The sequence below is a fragment of the Tasmannia lanceolata genome, unplaced genomic scaffold (assembly GCF_043159265.1).
Source record: "Tasmannia lanceolata isolate RefF3 unplaced genomic scaffold, GAP_Taslan_0.1 ptg000020l, whole genome shotgun sequence".
NCBI lineage: Eukaryota > Viridiplantae > Streptophyta > Magnoliopsida > Canellales > Winteraceae > Tasmannia > Tasmannia lanceolata.
The window spans coordinates 30,784,009-30,809,451 of record NW_027518697.1 but is presented as its reverse complement, the minus strand read 5'-3'; the positions used below and the strand labels follow the sequence as shown (position 1 = coordinate 30,809,451).

The 25,443-nt window shown below is 40.4% G+C and overlaps 2 protein-coding genes across 2 annotated transcripts in view; one reads left to right on the top strand and one right to left on the bottom strand.

Moving 5' to 3' along the window:
* Positions 1 to 25,443, top strand: part of LOC143854138 (V-type proton ATPase subunit a2-like) — an 89,710-nt gene that overhangs the window by 20,110 nt on the left and 44,157 nt on the right. Inside the window, exons 3-6 of the mRNA XM_077363944.1 lie at positions 5,766 to 5,888; positions 6,153 to 6,260; positions 24,641 to 24,751; positions 24,904 to 25,077. Coding sequence (XP_077220059.1) covers positions 5,766 to 5,888; positions 6,153 to 6,260; positions 24,641 to 24,751; positions 24,904 to 25,077 — 516 coding nt within the window. The remainder of the gene's footprint in view (positions 1 to 5,765; positions 5,889 to 6,152; positions 6,261 to 24,640; positions 24,752 to 24,903; positions 25,078 to 25,443) is intronic.
* LOC143854755 (uncharacterized) lies at positions 19,606 to 20,549 on the bottom strand. Its single transcript, XM_077364860.1, has 3 exons — positions 20,272 to 20,549; positions 19,977 to 20,181; positions 19,606 to 19,882 (listed from the first exon to the last, which is right to left on the bottom strand). The coding sequence occupies exons 1-3, from the start codon at positions 20,318 to 20,320 to the stop codon at positions 19,606 to 19,608; spliced, it is 531 nt and encodes a 176-aa protein (XP_077220975.1). The 5' UTR covers positions 20,321 to 20,549.

The window sequence follows — 25,443 nt, the reverse complement described above, 5'->3', positions numbered from 1 at the left end:
GGCCATCCCTATGACAATGAGTACAATAAGGGCGACCACGGCCAACACCAACTCTGCCACGGCCACGGCCACGAGCCCGAATAGAGTAGCCACCTCCTCTAGGTGGTTGAGACCCACCAGAACTGTCAGAAGAAACTAGAGCTGCACTCTTAGACGGAAGGCTGGGAGATGGATCATCAAGACATTGCTGTGCTCGTAAATAAGTCTCCCGCAATGAGGGAATAGTGTCCGAGCCAAGGATCTGCTGACGGAAGGAAGCAAACTTAGGGCCTAAGCTCTCAAGATAGTGAACAACCCGGGTCTGCTCTCACTGGCGGCGAAGAACATTGATATCAGACGTGATGGGTAAGTAGATGTTAAGCTGCTGACATAAGGACATAAACTGGCCATAATGAGTCTCCAGGGACAGATCACCACGGTGAAGCCGCATCCACTCAGAGTAAGTAGAGCAAATACGTCGGAGATTCTCAACCCCAGAGTAAGTGTCAGCTGTATGATCCCAAATCTCTTTCGCAGTAGGAAGAAGAATCATCGTGGATGAAATGACAGGCGTCATGCTCTGCCATAAAAGACTGCGAATCAAGGCATCTTCCATTTCCCAACGAGTGAAGGACGGGTCCGTACGTGGAGGGGGGTCCTAACAAAGAAAACTGACCTTACCTCTCCAAAGGAGATAGGTCTCAATTGCAACTTTCCATGGAAGGTAGTTAGTTCCATCAAACTTGGCAATATTCAACTGTGGGTATGAACCATCCACAGGTGCCAAGGTAGGGTGAGACGATGAAGAAGGAACCGACGGTGTGGTAGAAGTATGAGTCTCAGTTGTCATGCCAAGAGATGGATCAACGATGACAGGAGGTTCCATCAAGACAACAAAGATCAAGAAACAAAGAAACCACAACCAAGGGTGTAAACGAGGAGACGTAGAGAAGATGAATAAGAACTAACTAATCCACTAAGAAGCTCATAGAAGAAGCGCACAAGAAAGGACCAAGTGCATAGAGAGACCCATATAGAGACTAGGAAGATGCCGAAGACGTAGTAAGAAGAGAGAAATCTAACACATCAAAGAAAGAGCGTAAGAAATAAGGCTTTTAACAAAGAAATCCAAACGCTGCTCGGGTTTTCAGGGGGGCGAGAGTGGGTTTGAGGGGGGGCAAAACACTGGACTGCTTGGGTTTTCAGGGGGTGCGAGTGGATTTGAGGGGGGACAAAAAGATGAAATCTGTTTTGGAAATGGGGAAGGTTAGGGTTAGGTTTAGGGCTTGGGAGAGATGAAGATGAGAATGAGGAAGGGGTTAGAGAGAGATAAAGATGAGGATGAGGAAAAGGGCTTAGGGTTAGGGTTGAGGAATGGAGAAGATGGAGGCTAAGGGGTTTCCCTAGGGTTCAAAAAACCCTAGGGCTCTGATACCATGTTGAGAGAAAGAATTAGAGAAGAGAAATTGAGTTAGAGAGATGATCTCCCCCTCACTAATATATTTATTAATAATGGAGAAGCATAATAACATCTATGCCCTCAGGCTTATTACATATATCCAACTATATCCAACAATATGCAACTGTCCTTTGTGCTTCTGGAGGTCTTGTTGATAATGCCTAGTTGAGATAAAGCTAGGCTTTCCATCATTGAGGCTGACTTGGAGGGTTTTACTGTTGTAGAGATTAATCTTACATGCTCTTTGACAAAGTTACTAGTTATGTTAATGGCTTGTCTTTCCTTCCATTATTCTCTTTCGTCTCTCCTTCCAGATCTCCCAAGCAATGAAGATCGTTGTGGCGCCCGTGAGAAGGCCAACACAACTCTTTCTCTTAGATGCATAGTTATGCCAATAGATGAACCAACTCTTTATCGTCTGATTTGGAATCAGATTAACAGATCAAATATGTCAAAATACATCCCCATAATCCTTTGGCCAGATCACTTTTGATGAATATGTGATCTGCTGATTCTATTGTGCTCGAGTTGCAGCAAAAACATTTAGAGGCGAGATGAATATAGCTGTCTTTTAATCTGCCATCTATGCTAATAGCATTTTAGAATAGTTTCCAGCAAAAATATTGAATTTTGGTTGGAAGTGATCCCCATACCGTTAATGCCTAGATGCTTTCCTGTGTTCTGCTTTTGATTTGATGCCGTGTCGAATTTGTGGCAAACTTGCCCGAGGAGGATAGGAACCAGATCAACTCATCTAGTTGGCTGTGCAAGGCAGAACAATTCCAGTACCCTGAGTCTAAAACAAGTTTATTACTTTGTTCATGTTTTTATGTTTTTATTTCAGAACTGGGTAGTTATTTTCTATTTGCTTTCATTTAAGATTGAGAATGCAATATATGTTGGTACTTAATTTAGTGATATTTAGAGATGTTCAAATTTTATATATTTGGCATTGGATTGGAACTGGAATTTTCATTTTGAATATATATGAATGGCATACACGGGATTTTTGGTTTTGTTTATTAAATGTACGTAGTATGGACTGTAGAATGATATTCTTGTAAAAATATATGAAATTATAAATATAGAGTACCAGAGTGACAACAGATTTGCGTTCCAAAGCGACCTGCGAGCTGAAATAGTGAACCGACTTAGCCTACCCTCACCGTACCGCGTACCGGGCTACCATCGAACCCCGTACCCGTTCCCATACCACGTACCGGAACAAACCGCGTTCCAGGTAACCTTGGTCTAAAATTACCTTGATTTTGTGGCTGACGGCTATTTGATATTTCTTTGTAGCATTGGTGAGCAGAGGGCTGTCACCAATCCACTGGTCAGTCCAGAATCTTATGTCTCCTGTTCCCAGTCCATCTTGTGGATTCCTGCCATTTGCTTCTCTAGGAGATTATTTTTTTTATTGAATGGTAACTTCTCAAGGAGATTATATCCCGCCATTGCTTCAAGATGCCTTTGCTAATTGCCAGTAGGTTTAGGATGAGTATGTCTACAGTGGCTCTGGAGTGTTTTGTTTTCATGTAGCTTGTGGAGTGATTTCATCCTAAATGCCAAGCTTATATCTGATTCAGATTTAATTTCTCTTCTCCTTTCGGTTTTCCTATCCTCTCCCATGACACCCAGTGTTTTTTGGATCCATTTTCACAGCCTTCCCTCCTAGAAGTTAGCTAGTAGTGCATCAGTACTTTCTGTATATAATGGGATCCTATTTAGGACATGGTTGATGATGATTAATTTTCCACCTGAGCTTAATAACTTCTCTTTCCATTCTATTTTGATCTCACTTTCCCAATCAATACTTCAAAATATGCCACTTTCAGTCTCCCCACGTATAGTGTTTCTCCTAGACATGTTATAGGAGTTTTCATTCGGTTTCCCCACGTATAGTGTTTTTCCTAGATATGTTATAGGAGTTTTCATTCGGTCGACTCCTGTGGCTTCTACAATCACTTTTGTCCGATCCCAAGAGGCACTATTGCTGATTGCATAGCAACTTTTTGACTTGTTGATTGGCCGACCTGAAACTTTTTCATATTTATTTAGGTAACCCATGGTCCTTTTTAGGGTCGGTTTTCATCTGTTGGTGAAGATGGCAATGTCGTCCGCAAATAGGAAAAGGGTGATTGGGATGCTATCTGACTGGGACACGTAGTATCTAGCTTTCCTTGATCTGAATAGCTCATGAACGTCTCTGCTTAGCACTTATTCGGCAAGAATTAACTTTCCGGGTGAGGCGTGGTCTCCTACCCTTTTGAGGATTTGAAGAATCCATTTGGTTCTTCATTAAGAATTATTGAGAACCAATAAGTTTGTGCGACTTCTCTTATCAGGTCCCTCTAGGCCTTGCTGAAACCAAATTTCACTAAAACATTCTGAATAAATTCCCAGCGCATGCTAGACCTACCATCATCTCTTGGGCAATGTAAATGCTGTCTGTAATGCTCTTGCCTTTCACAAATGCACCTTTCTCCGAAGAGATCAAGTTAGTTAGCACTTTTTCAAGTCTTGTAGCTATAATCTTAAAAAAAAAACCTTATAATTGAAATTATAAAGACCTACCATTGCACTTTTGTTTTTTACTCATTGTGCAAGGACTTTTATATGGGGGAGATGCGAGCTGTCAGAGGAACTATTTTTTGGTAGAGAATTTTTGAATAAAAAATTTTCCATGGTGAAGAGAGCTTGCATCTTCACGAAAACCGTTAGAGCTCCAAACCGCAAAGTTTTTTCACCCTCCACAAATGTTCTTGATTTTCTTCGCATGTGCTTCTCTATTGTTAGTGTTGTCGCTTGGCGTTCTTCTTCATATAGAGCCACCAAAACACTTCTTCACCTGGAAGGTCTTAGCTCCTTATTGAACATAGAAGATTAAATTTTCAGTCAAAGTGGCGAAATTGTTTCCAAGAGTTCCAAGTGGGGAGAGTTCTAGTCTCCACTCTGCCAGACTGAAGCAGCCACCAACTTTTTGATATTACATATTAGAGACGATGACGCTGTATATAAATCCTCCTTTCAATTGAATAGCTGCCGCCACCATATATGAAAGACAGTGGCATTTGAGCCATAATATTTTCTCATACCAAGGCCCCCAGTGACTTTTGGTTGGCAAAATCAATCACTGTTCCACCTGAAAAATATATCCCTAATCATTCCACTAGAGACTATTATTCTCAAAATTTAACTCAATTATGAATTAACTAGCGCCATATATAAATTCTTGGGTCCCCAGAACTAGGGAGAGTCTGGGGATGCCGCTCGGATGGTAGACCTGAACCTAATTGCTCTCCTGTAATGGAAGGACATGCAGAACATACTCACCCCAACAGCAAGCAGTACACAAGAAGGCAGTGATTGTATCTTCTAGTCCGTAGGATGGCGGAAAGCCGGAAACTAGAGGTACGCCAGAGGGTGTTCAGATCCCCTTCTTTCTGCCAGGGATGGCCGCCCTACAAGGGGCAAGGAAAGGTAGGATTATGTCCTATTGGTATGCTATACGTTGTTACAGTGGATCCATACGGTATCGATTTCTTATAGATTTGGGCTTAAAGCTCTATTTCTATATGATACCGGTGGTGGAACCAGAGCTTTGGATGCGTTCGAGAGGTGGGGAGGGGGTAATATTAACACAGGATTAGGTAAGTGTTCATTATATTCCTTATTAGTAAAGGTTAGAGAGGTTATATTCGATTCGAGTACTCCTTTACTCCCATACTATTCCTCCTATAAAGGAATTGGACTACTTCTCTCTTCTTAGAAGCGTTCCGTTCAGTCCCTCTAATGCGTAACCTCACCCCACTCCTATAACGGAATAGGAAACTGTACTAGACCAGAGGGGAGGAGCGACCCGACGGACTGACTGACCGGAAGAGAGGAAGTACCCGAGCTACGGCTTCTATCTTTTGCCAAAATCATTTTTGAACTTCTTTTTTCTTTGATTTCTTTGCCATTGTATTCTTTGCTAGTTGTGTGTTGCTGCATTTGATTCAAAGTGTTTAACCAGTCCTTGTTCATATGCAGTGAGTTCTAAAGTGTAAGATAGGCATGTGTGTGTGTGTGTGTGTGTGTGTGTTGTGGAGAGGGGTGCTAATGAATCTTCTTGGGTTGTCGATGCTGTTGAATAATTATTTATCTTAGTTTCATTTGCAGTGCATTGACTGTTTGTGTTTTGCCAATTGGAAAAGGTACTGTGTTAGGAGACTTCTTGCATATACGCATATATTTTCTTCTTTTTGCTAAACATCCTTTATAATCTTGGGAACTATGGCCCTCCCTCACAATGTTTCCTAATGCATGCATTTTATTTTCACAGATTAGAAGATGTGGAGAGATGGCACGCAAGCTACGCTTTTTCAAGGAACAAATGACCAAGGCTGGCTTGTCACCTTCAGTGAGGTCTATGACACAAAGTGATATTCATCTGGATGACTTGGAGGTGTGTTAATTGTTAATAACTTGGTTTACAGGTGATTGCATTCATCTGTAGGGATTAGTCCCATCCTAAAATGGGGTGGGGATACCCTATGTCATCAAATTTTTTTTTCTTAATAACTTGCTTAGAGGAAGCTACATTGCACATATTTGTGTTACATATTTAACTTTTTTATGTTTATTGTCGATTACTTGATTCGAGAGACCTACTTTGTACTTCTTTGATATTATATGCTTAGCATTTTTGTTATATCCATGTGTATGACAGATCAAACTTGGTGAACTTGAAGCTGAACTGATAGAAATTAATGCCAATAGTGAAAAGTTGCAACGTACTTATAATGAGCTTATGGAGTATAAGCTTGTTCTGCGAAAGGTATGGATTTCTTTTTATTGCTATAGGTGGACATTGCAAAAGCAAACCAATATTTCTGAATTTAGAACGCAACAGATTTCCTTTCTATTTTGATGGGGTTATGGTTTAATACTCTATCATGTCATGTCATGCATGCATACATACAGAGCGACAGATCTAGGAATTTGCTCCAGGTGGGGCAAACAATCGTTGTTTTACAATAATCAATGAATTTTTACACAGTAAAAAACGAGAGATCAGACCAAATGCATTCCAAATTGCTTTCAATTAAAAACACATCATTCAAATTTATTTATTTTTGGGAAAATGACGTGAAAAATGGGAAAAGTTGACGAAATATCTGGAATGAGCGGCTACTCAACTCAACTCAACAAAGCCTTTGTACCAAACTAGTTGGGGTCGGCTAAATGAAATGAGGGGGTATTTTCTAAATTACTAAGGAGGGGGGCAAAGAGAAAACTAAATGAAGGTTAACCCCTTCCGGCAAGATCGTCATGCGCAACGGAATAAAAATTGCATTGAACTTTAATTTTTTCTTTTCGATCTTGCAATCGCTCAAGATCCTCGAGTCTAGATTAGTTAATTATGTTAATCAAACATATAGAAATACCTCTTTGAAGAAGAAATCAAGAAACCACGCTGCTTGATCTACTCCTCAAATGGTTGCGATCGTTCTGAACGCCGCGAACCCTGCAAGTTGAACTGGTGGATTCTTTTTCTTTGCTTGGACTATTGTGGATGTGAATAGGTCTGATCTAACCAGTACCTTTGTTGTAGAGTGTTAAAGTATAAAAGATAAATAATGCCTTTCTCTAACAACTTAAGCTTTTGGAGAAGTTAGTTAGTTAACATGGTATCAGAGCCAAAGGTCTCGAGTTCAAACCCCTCGATAGCAAAAATTCACATGCGATGGTCGGCCCAAAGTGGGACCACATGTGCCACGTGTTTGCCAAGTGGGCCACACGTGCGGGGGAGTGCTAAAGTATAAAAGATAAATAACGCCTTTCTCCAACTGCTTAAGCTTTTGGAGAAGTTGGTTAGTTAACATAGAGAATACAAAAATTGATTGGAAGCCTTTCTCTTTGAAACTATTTCATTTGGAAGAGAGATAGAGAGAGAGAGAGATGGAAAACGATTTTTCCAAAGGGGGAAGCAAGGGAGAACAAATTTTGGAGTATTCCTCTCTTAAAATTTTGTTCAGCCCTGTATCATTTATAGAAAATAGAGTTTTGGTTTCATAAATCCTTACTTCTCTCTCCCAATTCCTATCCAATTGAGAAACCAACTTGAAGTGAGACTTCTCGAGTGAATGAGACTCTCCCAAACCTCCAATGCTGTGTGGAGACACTCAAGATACATGTGAGAACGTGTTTGGATGCCTCTCTCCAGCCCTTGTGGCCTTATCTCATAAGAGTTGGTGTTGGAAACAAATAACTTGCTTTGTAGATCCTACAATTTAGCAATTCTTATCTAACAAGAAGTTTGAGTGCAACTAAAAGTCCTTGAGTAATTGAGACTCTTTTCCCCAGCTCTCCAACTGATTTATGAGTGTTGTGGGCCCCACAAGCCTTATCCAAATATGTAGTCCTATCCTAATTCCCAATTCCTTTCCAATTCTGTAACTTTTGCAAAACTGGTTTGGGAATAACAATCCTCGTTTGAATTACACATTATTATGCTTATTATTAATCAAATTAATATACATAATAACGTTTAATAATTAAATAATTAATTAACAATTTAATTAATTAATAACTTACGTCAAATGGGAGTTATTTCGGCTCCAATTTGTCTTCAAAAAATTCTCTTACCGTCTCTTGTTACTTGCTTAACAAAGACGTGTATATATACATATATCAACATATATATATATATGTACTTAATTAATATCCACATTAATCTGACAGATCATATCCGTCCGTGCAATTACATAAAATGCGGAACCCTGATCAATTTGGTTGTTATCGGGTCATTCGAGTTATGAGTGGGATCGTCGCAGGGATCCGACGGTCGATCCTGCAGAACCCTATGGTGGGCCCCACTGCGATCTAGCTCTGTAGTTAAACTACACTCGCATTAGGTCAGTGGCCTCCATCGAGATGTAACCCTGAAGATGACCGTCAGATCATCATACCCCTAATCACATTATGTATGTGCAAGTCCTTTCTTCGTAACTACATCTACTGAGTTGAGTCATATGTGAGGTGGATACCATTTACTCCCTTGGCCCACTCTTGGTATACCATTTTGGTCAAGCGGTGTTCGGTCTTCAAATGCATTTGTAAAATCCTTTGAAAACAATTCAGTGTTTTATAAAACTTTCCGATAAACATTTTATCAAATCCGCTTGGCCAGGCTATTTAATAAGCCTACGGCTCTGACGAAATTGTAGATGTCCCTAAATTTTAGGGCAAAGAATCCCTTGTTGAGTATCACTATTGGTCTCGAGGGTTTGCTCTAGGATATAGCTCTATCCGAATGTAATTCTAAAATAGAATCACTATAAGATAGACTAAGACCTTAGAACGGTCCGACAGATCAATAAGATCCCGCAGGTCTAAGGACTTGTGAAGGGTCCTATCAGAACAACTTTATACTTTCTTGTCCACAAGTTGTTCTTTATTTGATCCGGTTCGGTTGCGCGATCCAATCGTCGCACCCACTCTTCTTGCTTAGGGTCCACTACCCAGATGACCGAGATAAGTTACCTCACGACACGTGCATGTTAGCAAGACTGGTGCTAGTTGTATACAGAAAGAGATGTCCAGTCTCTTTCCCAACTAGGAAGTATTAAGGATTGCATAGAACTGAGATGCCATATCTCCTTGTTCTCTTGGATCTTTAAATCCTTTGAGCATGTCATTTCTACTATGCTACCTAAGGACGAACATGTGTCAATAAACAAGCACATCACACACATTCATTAATATAATTACCCATTCATGTCATTACCCATTCATGTCATGAAATAAATCTTTATTGATTAGAATATGTCATTCTACTGGCTTTTTAGGGCATATTCTCTAACAAAAACTTAGCCCATATCCAGACCGAAATACCCCCTCTCCCTCCAAGATCACCATTTTACCCATCACCGTCACCTTTTCATCCATTTCCTTTTCTCCTTCTTGGAAAAGGCCGCAACAGTCATTGTTCCATTTGAAGCTACCATTGTCGTCCTTTTCAAGCTACCATTGTTGGCCATTTCAATCCTCCTTTGTTGTTTCATTTGAAGCTGTTATTGTCGTCCCTTCCAAGCTACCATTGTTGTCCATTTGAAGCCTCCATTTCCCTCCATTTGAGCCACCATATTCGTCCCGTTCAAACCTCCATTGTCGTGCAGGAAAGGTAACATCCCTTTCCCGTTGCTCTCTCTGCTCTATTTCTCCTCTATAGTCACAACAAAAGCGGGAAACTTATTTGAACAATTTTTTTGCCCATTAATTTAAACACTATTTAATGCGCTCTCTCTGTCTCTATCTTTCTTGTTCGTTCATTTTATTAAGGGTGTAAAGAAATCTGAACCACTATTTAGCCAAGTTGAACCACAAATAGAGGTTCAAAGTTGTAGAATAGTGGTTAAAATTATCTAAATAGTGGTTCGGAATGTGAAAAATGTTGTTTAGAGTGGTAAAACAATGGTTCAAAACGCTAAATAGAGGTTCAAGTGACGAAATAGTGATTCAAGATTGTAAAACAGAGGTTCAAAGTGCTATTTAGTGGTTCAAAGTTCTAAAAAAGTGGTTCAAGTGCCTAAATAGTGATTCCAGGTTGTAAAACAATGGTTCAAAGTGCTAAAATAGGTGTTCAAAGTGCTAAATTAGTGGTTCAAAGTTGTAACATAGTGGTTCAAAGTGCTAAAATAATGGTTCAAGGTTGTAAAATTGTGGTTCAAAACACTAAATAGCGGTTCAGGTGCCTAAGTAGTGGTTCAGAGGTTCTAAACAATGGTTTAAACATGAGAAATAGGTCTCAATAGTGGTTTAGAGTATATAATAGTGATTTTATAATCTCTAACATGTAATAGAGGTTTAGAGGCTCGAAGCAGTGGTTCAAACCTGAGAAAGAGGTCTCGATAGTGGTTCTGAGTGTAATAGTGGTTCAAACATGGAAAATAGTTCTCAATATTGGTTCCAACATACTCTAACCAATATTTTACAACCTTAAACCACTATTTTACAAACTTGAACCACTATTTTAGCACTTTGAACCACTATTTTACAACCTTAAACCACGATTTTACAAACTTGAATCACTATATTACAACCTTGAACCACTATTTACAACCTTAAACCATTATTTAGCACTCTGAACCTTTATTATTATTTTTTTGAAAAGGCAATATATTGAAAAAAGGGAACCGAGATGGTCCACAAGAATACAAAATGGAAAAATATCAAGATACAACAGAAACACTATAAAAATCTCTCACGGAGGAAGATAATCAAACCACTCCAACGCCTCTTTATGGACACCCGATCTAGCAAGGGAGTCTGCTTAACCATCGACTGATCTTCTAACAAATTTAAACACCATAGACGATTCAGAAACAAGATCAGAGATCTCCTCAAAGAAACTAAGAAATCTCCACGGGGGGACCACTTTACCTGATAACCAACTAATTACATTGGTAGAATCACCTTCCACAATCACCCTATCATAAATGTCTCTGCTCAGATATTTTATCCCATGATAAGCAGCTTTTACTTGCGCTTCAGATGAATCGCTTCTACCAATTGAACCAGCAAACGCCCATGACACTAGCCCTAAAGAATCCTTAGCTAGGCCACCAATTCCAGCCGGGCCCGGATTACCCAAACTGGACCCATCGAAATTAACTTTTAGGAACCCTTCAGGAGGTGCAACCCATTTTTGAATTGTCCTTTCTCTCCTCACCCCTTCCCAGCACACAATTCTCCATCCTTCCCACAGATCATACGCTGAAACAAATTTAAACTGAGGAAGACTCTTAGCCCAAAAAATATCCAAAGCAATAATTTTCATAAATAACCAGTAAGATGACTTTGCCACTCCTTCGAAAACTCTCGAGTTTCTTTCTTTCCAAATAACCCACCACAAAGCTAGCAAACTCAATCTCCATAGCAACTTTCCTTTCTTCTTCCACGGCACATAATCCTAACTCATCAATAGTTCTGATATAGAGTTTGCGAAGATCCAGCAAATACCAAACCTTTCCAGAATGAACCCCCAAATCTCCCTTGCTACCTTGCAATGTATAAAGAGATGATCAATAAATTCACCATCTACCACACAAAGCGAACAATGATCTACCAGCCACATACCCCTTTTTCTAAGGAACTCTATGGCCTGAATTCTCCCACTGCACACTGCCCAACCAAAAAAAAATACCGATGGAGGCCCGAGAAATTTCCAAACACCAGCTGCAAGAGGGGAACCTGACGCAGGCATCAGCCGAAAATAAAAAGTGAGAAGAAGCCGGATGATTCCCAAATCCAAATCCTTTAATCCACCCCACTTCTTTTTAGATAGCAATTCTCAATCAATTGAAGCAAAAAAGTAATATAATTTAACTCTCTGTCAAAAAAATTCCTTCTGAAGCTAGGCTTCCATACCACCTTCTTATCAACCCTCTCGAAACAATCACTCACCAACGCATCTTTTTTCAAAGCCACCAAAAACAAGTCAGGGAAAAGAACCTCCAAAGGGTCATCAGAGCACCAAACATCCACCCAAAATTTTATTTGATCCCCTTTATAAACTTTATACCGAATTCCCGCTTCAAAACTTTGCCTAAACCGCAAAATGTTTCGCCAAATAGTCCCTCCTTTCTTGCTATAAGTATCATTCGAACACCAATTCCCATTCAAGAAACCATATTTGCTCTCGATCACTTTTACCCACAAAGATGATTGTTCCACACCAAAACGCCAAAGCCACTTACCCAAAAGAGCACGATTAAACTCTTTCAATCTTCTGATCCCCAAACCACCATTCTTTAACGGAACACAGACCTTATCCCACCTTACTAAGGGGAGACCACCCTTATTACCTGAACCTCCCCACAAGAATCTTCTTTGAATCTGTTCAATTCTCAACACTACACTAACTGGGCAATTGGACATAGATAAATAATACACGGGTATGTTAGCTAGCACCGCCTTAACCAAAATTAATCTCCCACCCTTAGAAACAAGATTTCTCTTCCAAGTTTCCAATCTTCTTTCTATCCTTTCCACGATAGGAGTCCAAAGCTCTTTTCCCGGTTTTCCAACCCTCAGAGGGAGTCCTAAATACAAGGAAGGCAAGGAATCTAACCTACACCCCATCACCTTTGCAAACTCAATAGCTTCTGAAAGGGGTAGAGTAATAGCAACAAGCTGGATTTCATGAAATTTGATCTTTGACTAGTGATCAATTCATAACATCTTAGGGTAGCCTTCAAATTTAGGATCATATTCCTATCAGAGGCACAGAAGAGGATGGTGTCTTCATCGAATTGCAAAAGTGAAACTTCCACTCTGTCACTACCAATAATAAAACCCTCAAACAGCCCCTTACTACATCCTTTTGATAGCAACCTACTGAGAATTTCCGCGATAATGACAAAAAGAAAAGGAGAAAGAGGATCCCCTTGCCTCAGACCCCTAGAAGACTTGAAAAAACCTTTTGGAGACCCATTCACCAAAATGGAAAACCACGCCGAGGAAATGCAATTTCTCATCCATCATCTCCAACGATTTCCAAAACCCATTCTACCCAGAAGAAAATCTAAACAATCCCAATCCACTCTGTCATAGACTTTCTCCATATCTAACTTACACAGCACACCTCCAACTCCACTTTTCGAATAAGATTCAATAACTTCGTTTGCTATTAAGCAACAATCTAAAATTTGCCTCTTACTAACAAAAGCACTCTGACCATCGGAGATAATAAGAGGGAGCACCATTTTGATTCTATCAGCTAATACCTTAGCCAATAACTTATACGAACACCCCACCAAACTGATTGGACAAAAATCAGACACCTTAGTAGCACCTTTAATCTTGGGAATTAAGGTTATAAAAGTAGCTTCTGTGCCTCGATCAAGAGTCAAACCTTCATAGAACTCCTTAAAGAATCTAATAATATCACATTTCATAGTCGACCAACATGCTTCGAAAAAAGCTAGACAAAAACCATCTGGACCAGGTGCTTTATCTTTAGACATCGAGAAATGCCCTCTCTCGATTTCCTCTACCTCAAAAGGTTGTTCCAGATTCGAACTTGCCTCCAGATTCAAACTCTTAAACTCCAAATCTTCAGGGATAGGACGCAGGATCCCTTCTGAAGCATACATCGAAGAATAAAAATCAACTATAGCTGAAGACACCTCTTCCTTGGAACTTTTAAATACCTCATTCACTGAAATAGATTTGATTGTGTTCGACGTCAGCCATCGCATGAAAATAAGCTGTATTCTTATCTCCCTCCTCCAGCCATTTCACCCTTGATTTTTGCCTCCAAGATATTTCTTCATGCAACAATAACCCTTTGTGTTCCTGTTTTACTTTACCCAACTCCTCCCACTCTTCCTCAGAGCTTAAACCACACTCCTCCAAAGCTACCAACCTATTTTCCAACCAAAACTTCCTGCCATTAGCCTGCTGATTTTGTTCCTTAGACCATTCTTTTAATTTACTCTTAACAAATCTGAGTTTTCTCCCAATCACCACATCCGCAGGGCCCTCCATATTACATGAAGACCACCAATTACTCAATCTGTCCTCCATCTGGGGATAACTATGCCAAGCCAACTCAAATCTAAAGGGGGGAGGGCCCCACGACTCAAGCCTTGGGTCAAGAAGAAGGGGACAATGATCCGAAACCGAGTGCACCAAAGCCTTTTGGGAACTTTCAGGAGCCAAATCCAACCACCCCGAACAAACAAGAAATCTATCCAGTCGACTCTGACTAGTACCTCTGGACCAAGTGAAGGAGGCTCCCGCTAAAGGAAGATCAATTAACTCAAACTTGGCCATAAAATCAGCAAAAGCTTTGATATTTGAATTAGATCTTACACAACCCAGTCTTTCACCCACTTCTTTAACCTCATTGAAATCCCCCCCCCAATGCACCACGACAAAGAGCAGGAATCCCTAACCTTCTCCAATTCCCCCCAAAACAGAACTTTCTCAACTCTAAGGACCAGACCATAAACTCTCGAAAACAACCACATCGTATTATCCTCCTCCTTTTTGAAAGCAATCGACAAAGAAAACCTTCCTCTCCATTCATTTTTCTTAGTCCATACATTCTCATTCCAAGCTACTAAAATACCACCAGAAGCGCCAGATGATCCTACAAAAGAAAAATCCCATTCCGCCTGAACCCCCAACCCTCTAACGTCACCTATATTAACAGACTCCATTTTTGTTTCTTGCAAACAAATGAGATCCGGTTTTAACTTCTTAACCAACTCCTTAACTTGAATTATCTTATCCTGATGCTTCAGGCCATTAACATTCCACGACACAATCTTCATTGCAAATCTAACTTGGCAGACAATCTCCTCTTCCTCCCCCTAGGTTTTCTTCTCTTCATATTTAGAGAGTCCTCTTCCACAACCAATTCTTTACCAAAGTTGATGTCCATCCTCAATTTCTGAAGTTCCCTCACCTTCCTTCTTGAAGACTCCGCTGATTCCTTGACCAAAGTCTCTTTTTCCCGTGAATCCCGTAAGTCGGCTAATCTAATTTCAGATATGAAATCTTTCTCAAGCCCAACATAAACCAAGCCCAGATCCTTACTAACTCCCAGAGTATGAGACACAAAACCATCAATCTCCACCATATTAGAAGTAACCCCGACATTATCCCCAGATGAGACGTCTGCCGTCTCCATAATAGACTCCAGAGGCTCCATCGGAGTAACAGACATAACAATATCTGTTTCCTTTGTCAAATTTTCCGTATGAGACACAAAACCATCAATCTCCACCATATTAGCAGTAACCCCGGCATTATCCCCAGATGATACGCCTGTCGTCTCCAAAATATACTCCAGAGGCTCCATCGTAGTAACAGACAGAACAATATCTGTTTCCTTTGTCAAATTTTCAGAAAATTTAGCTACTTCCCTTTGACAAGCTTTCTGCTTCCTAGAATAACTCCGTTCCAACTTCTTCAAAGCAGTGTTCAAAAACTCCTTGACTCGACAAGGAACTCCCCCGAGTCGACTCCTTTTTGCCTTGGCCGCGTTTCGCATTGCACCACATCCGCATTCCGCGTTTTGCCCTACATAGTCATTAAACTCATTGGACTCTCCCAAGTTATGACCGCGTCAATCTCGTCAACCGCATTCTTGGCCGCATCCGCGTTGAGTCGACAAGGATTTTTCCTGGCCGCGTTCGGCGTCAAATCCGCGTTTTTAAACACTGCTTCAAAGATCCGCCTCCAACTATTCTCAACTCCATTTCATCATAGAGAGATTGATACTGAGCCTTAGTGCCAGCAAATTCATTAAACACTTCAGAGGAATAGAACTTCTCCATATCAGCTTTAGCTAGGGTAATAACTCCGAAATTCAAGGATGACAGCTCAACCTTCTTATAAACCCAAGGAACATTGCACACCCTCAACGCCACAACCCTAGAACCGGAGCACACATCGAAACGGAAAAAGTCCTGGGATTCCGGGACACAAACACCCCTCTTCAAAACCACGGGCAAACCATCTTCCCATTGGTAACTATACTTATCCCCATTCCGCTCCAACTCCAGGGGGATCTCAACTTTTGTTTCTGAATCAAAATCTAGGTGTCTAACCACATCCAACAAAGCTTCCTTAGGATCATCAGTCTCCGTGCTACAACCTTTGGATGAAGGCTTTACTCTAAAAGACCTTTCCTCAGGCGAGTATGAAGGACAAGTAACAGAATAAGAATTCCCAACTCCACACTTAAAAAGCATTTGATTGGAAAGGAATGGAATTGGATTACCAATACTCGAATAACTCACAGGGGATTCCAATACAAACCAGTCACTACAACTGCCCTCAAGCCCAAAACTATTTAGAGCGAGCCCAGAACTGTCAACCTCCGGAAGATAGGCCACACCCCAACATCCAAGACTCACTACAGGCGATTGAATGCCCACCTCCCGTGGCCCACCAGAACATAACTCCTGACCCAACTCTCGATGAGGTATAAAAGCTTCTTCTTGAAAAGTCCTTGGAGAAATAGCATCTATAATGTCATAGAAGCTATTAATACGGCAGATGGGGTCCACCGGTTCAGACATATTAGGCCTATTTCCACATACGCTACGCCATCTGTACTCTATAGGAGACAAACTAATTTCAAATTTAAAATTTCCGCCAGGTGTTTCTGGTCTATCTTGCGCCCCATGTAGCGCAGGATAGCAAGCAATGCTATCGTGGGCTTCATCTTCCAAATGAGACACCTCTGCAACCTGAAACTCTTCTCCAATCAAAAACCCCTCCTCGTCCCCTGAACACAATCCCTCACTACTTGAACCCCCCTCCGAGCAGCCCCCCTCAGAAAAATCTTCATCATCCACGTCCTTACTCATCAGACTAACCCCATCTAAGACTACCCTCCCAAACTCCTCCTCCTTCCTTACTCTCACTCATCTAAGAGCACCATCAAGGGAAACTAGGATGGGTAACTCCTTGCCTGAAACCCCTACTGTAGAGATTAGCATTTTTGCAAGAGAATACCCCTTGCCAACCTGACATGACTGATCCATCTCCACCACTCTTCCAATTTTTTCCCCAATTCTTCGAAAATTCTCCTCACACCAAGCCTGAGGGGGCACACCTTCGACGCTCCACCAATGATCACTCCCTTCCGAATTTAATTTCTCTCCCCAAAATAAAAGCTCAAGAAAAGGAGAATTTATTGGCTCTTTCCAGACATTAATAAGATGGTTTCTATTAACCCCTATCTGTGAAGAAATCAAAACCTACTTTCTACACAATGACTCCACAATTAATACCCTTCCTACTTCTCAACCAATTTTCCTTAGCTTTTGAGTCACCTGACCAACCTGATTAAATCCTAGCGCAAATACCCAGATCAACATTGCTTATAGACTTCAAGGGTACAACTTCCAGGTTGAAAGTAAACCCTTCCGATACAAGAGGATCCACTCTCCTTAAACCCAAAGCTGGAATGGGCTCTTCCCGGATTTCCTCCACCCCTGCCAGTCCATCACCCACCTGATTGACCCTATTTTGATGAGGAGGAAAATTAAAATCCGGACCTGACCATATTTTTTTGCACTCCCAACAGACCTTCCTTCTTTGGAAATTCCTGAACCCACATCTGCAACATCTCCAGTCCCCAAAGCCTTCTTCCAGTCTTCATTTCGCTACCCGTTCAATTCTTTTGGATCTCTTATCCTTTACTAGATACCAGTTGTTCTCAGGAAGGGATCTTTGAACTTGATTTCCTCCTAAAGGGATCAAGTTTGCACCGGTGGCCACCCTAAAGGGATCCCAACCTTCTACTCTAAAACCTCCAGCTCCAACAACCGTTCCAACTTCCACTCTCCTCATTTCAGACAAAACACACAAAAAATCTCCTAGCAAAACCAGAAAGATGTGCAGATCCCTGCTTTGGAGAAATCCACCGGAATCCGACTCCGACACCAACAACAACACAGGGACGGAGAATGAGTCTGTAGAAGAAACAGAAGAAGCAGAAGAAGAATATGATGAACCCTATGTGTACGAGGTAGAAGACTCTACATCAGAAACCTCAGAAACCGATTCGGAGTGGGAAGAAATCATGGCTGAAATGGGAATAACACCAAGAGAAGGAGACCAAACCACCACTACCACGATTGGAGCTCGCCATAGAAGAAACCCCTCTCCTCTTCTACCCAACTCAGAAGCTGTTGATGAAAGCAAAAGCAGAAGCTAGACCCAACCTTAACCTTCCACCCAACTCGCTGGGAAGAAACCCATTATCCTACTTACCTTGTTTGTCCGTTGTTTCTTACTCCTATATTGCAAATTGTTTTACATTTTCTCAATTGATTCTAAAACCACTATTTTACAACCTTAAACCACTATTTTAGGTTCAATACATCTGCCCTTTCTCAAAGCATTTCTTTAGACAAAGACTCCATTTTTTCCTCTTTCCGGATTGTAAATATTTCTCAGAACGTGGAGTCTATTTTACAACCTTAACCACTATTTACAACCTTAAACCACTATTAAACAACCTTAAACCACTATTTTTCAAACTTGAACCACTATTTTACAACCTTGAACCACTATTTACAACCTTAAACCACTATTTAACGCTTTGAACCACTATTTTACAACCTTAAACCACTATTTAGCACCTTAAACCACTATTTTACAACCTTAAACCACTATTTTACAACCTTAAGCCACTATTTTACAAACTTGAACCACTATTTTAGCTCTTTGAATCACTATTTTACAACCTTAAACCACTATTTTACAACCTTCAACCACTATTTTATTATTTTACAACCTTAACCACTATTTTACAACCTTAAACCCCTATTTTGCACCCTTAAACCACTACTTTACAAACTTGAACCACTATTTTACAACCTTGAACCACTAGTTACAACCTTAAACCACTACTTAGCACTTTGAACCACTATTTTATAACCTTAAACCACTATTTTACATTAACAACCTTGAACCACTATTTTAGCACTTTCAACCACTATTTCACAATCGTGAACCACTATTTTACACCCTTAAACCACTATTTTACAAACTTGAATCACTATTTTACAACCTTGAACCACTCTTTTACAACCTTGAACCATTATTGACAACCCTGAACCACTATTTAGCACTTTGAACCACTATTTAACAACCTTAAACCACTTTTTTTCAGCCTTGAACCACTATTTTAGCACTTTCAACCACTATTTTACAATCTAGAATCACTATTTTACAATCTTGAGCCTTTTTTATCAATTTGAACCGCTATTTTTCAACTTTGAACCTCTGTTTGAGTTTTAGAACCACTATTTAACACTCTGAACCATAGTTGTAAATTCCGTTTTGGTCGCCATTTCGTTTTGGCCACCGAAACGAAATTTCGGTGGGATTTCGGTGCATTTCGGTCGAAACTTTTCGTTCACACAAAAAATATATTAAAAAATATGAGAAAAATCCAAAAAATAAAAAAATCAATAGAAAAAGATGAAAAACTAATAAATAGTCCAAAATATGTGTCCCAAAAGGCATATTCATTAGTTAAACACATAAAGTCTCGCACAAGTCCAACTGATAGTCTGATACATAGAAAAACATAAAAAAAAGGAGATACATGAAAGTGAAACATAGACAATAGCTAGTAGCAACAACTCTTAGTCATCGTAACCCGGATGATCATACTCAATGTCTTCTTCGTCGCCGTCGTCATCACCACTTGGACCACCAGTAGGGACATCTTCTTCAAGAGGCATGAGAAAGTCGTCGTCGTCGTCCCCGGCCCCAACCACAGCAGTAGGTGCTTCAAGATTTTCCCACCCAATGTCTTCCGGCGTGAATATGACATCTTCTTCTGCAACCCAATCCATCATGACATCCAGATGGTCTATGCTCAAAGGGTCACTAGTGGTAGATGATTTCCTCAACAAGCCCCTGAAAAGGAAAACATTAAGTTTAATGTCAAAGGTTAAACTTAAAAGCTTAAAGTGATGAGGTGAGAGTTGAAAACATTATATTCTTTTTATACCTTTCTCGAAACTTAAGATTGTAATGGACAAACACCAAGTCATCTAATCTCTGGTGCTCCAACCTATTTCTCTTTGCAGAGTGAATGTGTTCGAAGGTGCTCCAATTCCTTTCACACCCAGTCGCACTGCAGGTCTGACTGAGGATTCTGATCGCAAAGGTCTGTAATTCTTCCACGTCACCTCCAAATTGATTCCACCATGCAACTGTAAAGTAACAAATAGTAAAGCATTATTTGTTGAGAAACTGAAAGTTAAAATGAATTATACTTAATTAAACAAACAACTCAAATATACCTGGTCCCAACTTCGTTCGGTTGCGGATTGCAAGCTTTATTCCAAACATACCCGTAGCCTCTCGATAATCCTCAATCTGATTGGTGATGAGGTCTTGTGTACCTTCATCAGGTACCAGTCGAGTGATGCATGCCAACAAGCCTCTGGTTACTTCATTGTGCCTAGAGAAGGTAGGAGTGAAAAAGAGAGCAGGGTTAAGAAAATATCCTGCTGCATGGAGGGGACTGTGGAGTTGCCTATCCCATCTTTGGTCGATGATCCTCCAGATGGGATTGTAATATGATTTTCTCTTCAACCTCTATTTGATGTTCTCTTTGGCCTTATCCATGGCCTCATATAGGTAACCCATCGCCGGTTTGTCCTGCCGATCTACCAAACGCAGCACTCTCACTAAAGGCTCGCTGATGTTTAGAATGTACTTGCATTGGTCCCAAAAAGATTTATCCAACACAGTACTAACTACCCCTTCACTCAGTGGGTGTTGGACAAACCTACTAGTACTATACTCATCAGACACAAACATCTGCTGGAGTGCTTTCCGATTCAACACCAGACTTTGTATGCTAATGAAATTTGTAGCAAATCTGGTTGCAGCAGGGCGGCACAACTCCTTCCCACCTGTGAACTTCTTCCTCATCAAATTCAAGAGGCTTCCATGGTTGTAGATGAACTTTGTAATCGTCCGAGCCCTCTCAATTGTGGTTGCTATGTGAGGAAATACACTCGGTTTGCACAGATGCTCCAAGATGAGATCTAAGCAATGAGCTGTGCACGGAGTCCAGAAGAATGTACCAAACGCGGCTTCTAGTCTTTTCCCAGCAGCTATGTAACTTGGCTCACTGTCAGTTACAAATTGCGCCACATATTCCGGATTCACCTCTCCGACAATCTTTTCAAAGATATTGTATAATTCATCGGCATTCTTCACTATGCCAGATGCATCAACGGATTTGAGGAATATGACTCCTTTAGGGCAGTACACCAAAAAGTTGATTAGGGAACGTTGTTTGGTGTCTGTCCATCCATCCGCCATAATGCTACAGCCAGTGTATCTCCATGACATCTTAATCTCCTCCAAGTAGTTGTTTACCTCATCCATTGTATTCTTCAAAATGGGACCCCTTAAAGCATGATAAGTAGGTGCCTTATAACCCGAACCCACGGCATTCACAGCATCAAACATAGGTTGCCAGAAAGGTGAATTGGCAACGTTGAAAGGGAGATTGGCATCGTAGCAAAGCATGCCAACCGCCATGTCTGCTCTATCCATTGTTTCTTTAGTAGCCAAAGCACTTTTAATGCTTGGCTGGGCTCCAGGGGTTGTTCGTGGTGCACAGAAATTCCTGATCCCTCCTGTGATTCCCTTCTTCTTCCTTTTTGTACCAATCGGTTCTACAAGAACTTCCTTACCTTTTCGTTGAGGCAATTGTGTGCCAATGTCTTCTTCATCCTGCTCTTCTTCTTCTTCTGGTGTGCCATAAAAACCTCCAACCTCTGCTTTGGATAGGCTCATCCTAGCCCTTTCTTTTCTCTTTGCATCTAAAAGTCGTTTCATTCGATATTTTACATCTTCAGTCACTTTTTGCATGATGCTACTTCACCAGGAACAGCCGCTAAATGTTCTTTCAAGCGGGTTATACCTCCACTTGATATGACTTTGCCACAGAATATGCAAGCTACTTTATTTTTTTGACCCGGAACCAATGTACCGTAAGCCCATGCCGGGTCATCTGATCTAGCGGGTGTCGAACCAATAGAGGATGCTCTTGCAGAAGGTCCCGAGCCCGACCCACTCATTCTGAAATGAAGTAGAAGAAGGGGAAAAATGAATTAGAAGAAAGAAAATTGAAACAAATTACAAAAAAATGAAGTAGAAGGGGACAAATGAAGTAAGAAATAAAAGAAAGGAAATGGAAAGAAATAAAGAGAACCTTGAGGTTGAACTTGAGTTGAAGAGAAGAAGAAAAAATTAGCCTTCACTCACTTGAAATAAGCCTTTGGAAAGAGTTCTTGACTTCTTGTAGTGGTAAGTTGAATGCATGCCTTCCCTTTGCTCCAAAATAGACTTGGATTGAGTTGAAGAAGAGGGTAAACTTGTAGGAAATTTAGTAGAATAGATAATGTAAGTGAAAGTAGAGAAAGAAGGAGAATCACTTATGTGAAGGTGGAGGATAAGAAGGTAGGGAAAAGGCTATTTATAGAGTTTTTAATTGATTGTGCATTTAAAAATGACTAAAATACCCTTCCCAACAGCTATAAACTGTCACATTTTGAGGTTAAAATGGTCAAAAACCAAAAAGAGCCGTTCCTAGGGGCATTGTTGTAAAATCTGCAAAATCCAGTCAAACTAGCCGTTATAGCCAATTTCGGACGAAATTCAAAATTTCGTCCATTTCTGACGAAATCCGAAATTTCGAACGAAATGACCAAAATTTCGGACGAAACGAAATTTATAACCTTGCTCTGAACCCTTATTTTAACACTAACAACTACTTAGCAAAACCCTAAAATGAATTTTAACTCTAACAACCACTTAGCAAAACCCTAAAATGAAAAACCCTAAATGAAAAAACGCTCACCGGTTGAAGGCGGACCACAACGGCGGCGGAAGTAGGACCACAATGGCGATGAAGGCGGACTGCCACGGCGGTGAATGCGAAGCGTTGCCGAGAGAGAGAGAGAGAGAGAGAGAGAGAGAGAGAGAGAGAGAGAGAGAGAGAGAGTAAAAAGTAAAAAGTAAAAACAGGTAAAAAATTAAAAATAAAAAAGAAAGAGGGAGTGGGGGTATTTCGGTCCGATAGTGGTTAATAAAGTATTATAAGTGTGGAGTGCTGGATAAAAGCTCGTAACATATATTCCTTTTACAATTAATATAAGGAAAAATATATCGTTCAGATTGACGAACTCAATACTTTGGGTGGTGGAGGAAGAACAAGAACTAAATTTCTTGCCAAATAATTAGAAAATCTTTTCTTCTTCAAAATCCTCTTTTACGAGCTATTGAAAGCCCAAATGGCATAACAAGCCATTCATATAGTCCACTTCGAGTTTTAAACACGGTCTTCCATTCGTGTCCGGGTCGCATGTGAATTTGACGATAGCCACTCCTAAGATCCAACTTTGAGAAGACTTGAGAACCGGCAAGTTGGTCAAGCATATCTTCAAGTCTCGGAATGGGAAAACGATATTTGATGGTGATCTTGTTCATTGCTCTACTATCGATGCACATCCTCCATGACACATCTTTGTTTGGATCAAGTAAAGCAGGGACGGCACACGGGCTCATGTTGTCACGTGCCATTCCTTTGGTGATAAATTTATTAACTTATCGTTGAAGTTCTTCATGCTCCTTTGGACTCTGCCTTGTTTGGAAGAGTTGAGCCTGGAACGAAATTGATACGATGTTGGATGCTTCTCATAGAAAGTAGCTCGGGAGGGATTTCATCGGGCACAACATCTTGGAACTCCTCAATGATTGGTGCAAGCTCCGGAGGGAAAGAATCATGCTCCTCAGTAGCTTCAACAAGTAGAGATAGGATATGCTATTGTCCTTGGTCACTTGATCAAACTCGGCCTTGGAAAGAAAGATGTTACTCTCCCCCTTGTCGGATGTGAGTCCTCTTTCCTACCTAGAGGGAGCCAAGCTTTTCCACTAACTAGCTTACGGACTCGGACACCTAAATAGCCAAGGACTCACAAACACATTAATAGCTTAGGGACTCACACATAGAATCAAGAAATACTATCGTATATCTCCAACCAATTTATGAGTTCTTGTTGGAAAGAGTGCAAAAAAATCTACAACTTCGTAGTTCATCACTTTTCGAGATGATTCCATTTAGTAGTCCAATAGTCAGCGTAAAAAACTGTCTGCTGCATTCTAGCGGGAGAGCACCTGCATCTGACATGATATTTGCATTTCTTTCTAAAATTTACACTTTGTTTGATTAGCTGTTAAAGACGTATTCACGGAAAGATATTAGCAACATGTTATCTTCCTTAGAAGAGACATTGGGCCCCACTTTTCTAACTTTTCCCTCACTTTGATTTACACTTTTCTGATTGGCTGCTGAGTTTTTTGTCAATTGTTATAGCATTTGACAGCTGGTTAAAACATGTAAAACAATGTGAGTTCATCCCATTATCAAAACATGATCGCACAGATATCATTCCCCTATATGGATGCATGCATATCTATATCTATGTGTGTAGTGAATATTATGTATATATGAGTCTCATATGTCAATTCGTTTGAAGCACTGCAATTGTATACTTGTGGAGATTCTTTATTAGTCTCATACTTTTTCATTCTTGAATTAATTATTAGTCAGGCTGGATGTCATTGGATGGATTCTGACTTTGTTTTCAGGCCGGTGAGTTCTTTTACTCAGCGCACAGTAGTGCTACAGCTCAGCAAAGAGAAATTGAATCACGTCATCTTGGGGAAGGATCTATTGATAGTCCTTTGTTATTGGAGCAAGTATAGTTTTGTAATTGTCCTATTTTCTTGATATCAGCTGAAACCTCTATCTTTTGCCTTGCCATTCAAAAAAAAAAAAAAAAAAAAAAAAAAAAAACAAAATCCTCTATCTTTTGCCTTGGAATATTACTTTAAATTTTATCATTGTCCAGGAAATGCTGACAGATCCTTCAAAGCAAGTTAAGCTGGGATACATCAGTGGCCTTGTACCAAAAGAAAAGTCAATGGCATTTGAAAGGATTCTATTCCGTGCTACCAGGGGTAATATGTTTCTCAAGCAAGCTGTGGTTGACGGTCCTGTCACCGATCCAGCGTCAGGGGAGAAGGTTACTATCTTAAATTTGTTTCGTTTTTGTAGCTTTTAAAAATTTAGTTGAAGGTGTTCTTTCGGAATGAACTTTTCTATTGACCCCATTTCAGTGATAACCTGTGGTGCTAATGTTTACGTTCTTGATTTCCTTGTATTGTTTTATGTATGATAAATGTTTGAGATTGAAATTAAACTTTTAATCTGGTTACTTATAATATAAGTTCTTAGTGGCCACCAAACTTTTTCCTTCTATCATCTGTTGCCTTGTGCTGCCAGTGGTAACGGACAATGGTAACATGCACTAATCATGGTATTAAATTTTGGCTGAAATGACCGAAATTTAAAAAAAAAAAAAACGGTTTCGGTAGGGTCCGAAACCGAA

What these genes read in the sequence shown, in the direction of transcription:
- LOC143854755 (XM_077364860.1), bottom strand. Translation starts at nt 20,320, where the DNA reads ATGTTTGGAATAAAGCTTGCAATCCGCAACCGAACGAAGTTGGGACCA. An exon ending in CCGAACGAAGTTGGGACCAG is followed by an intron (nt 20,182 to 20,271) that starts GTATATTTGAGT and finishes GTTACTTTACAG; the next exon opens with TTGCATGGTGGAATCAATTT. An exon ending in AATCTTAAGTTTCGAGAAAG is followed by an intron (nt 19,883 to 19,976) that starts GTATAAAAAGAA and finishes TTTCCTTTTCAG; the next exon opens with GGGCTTGTTGAGGAAATCAT.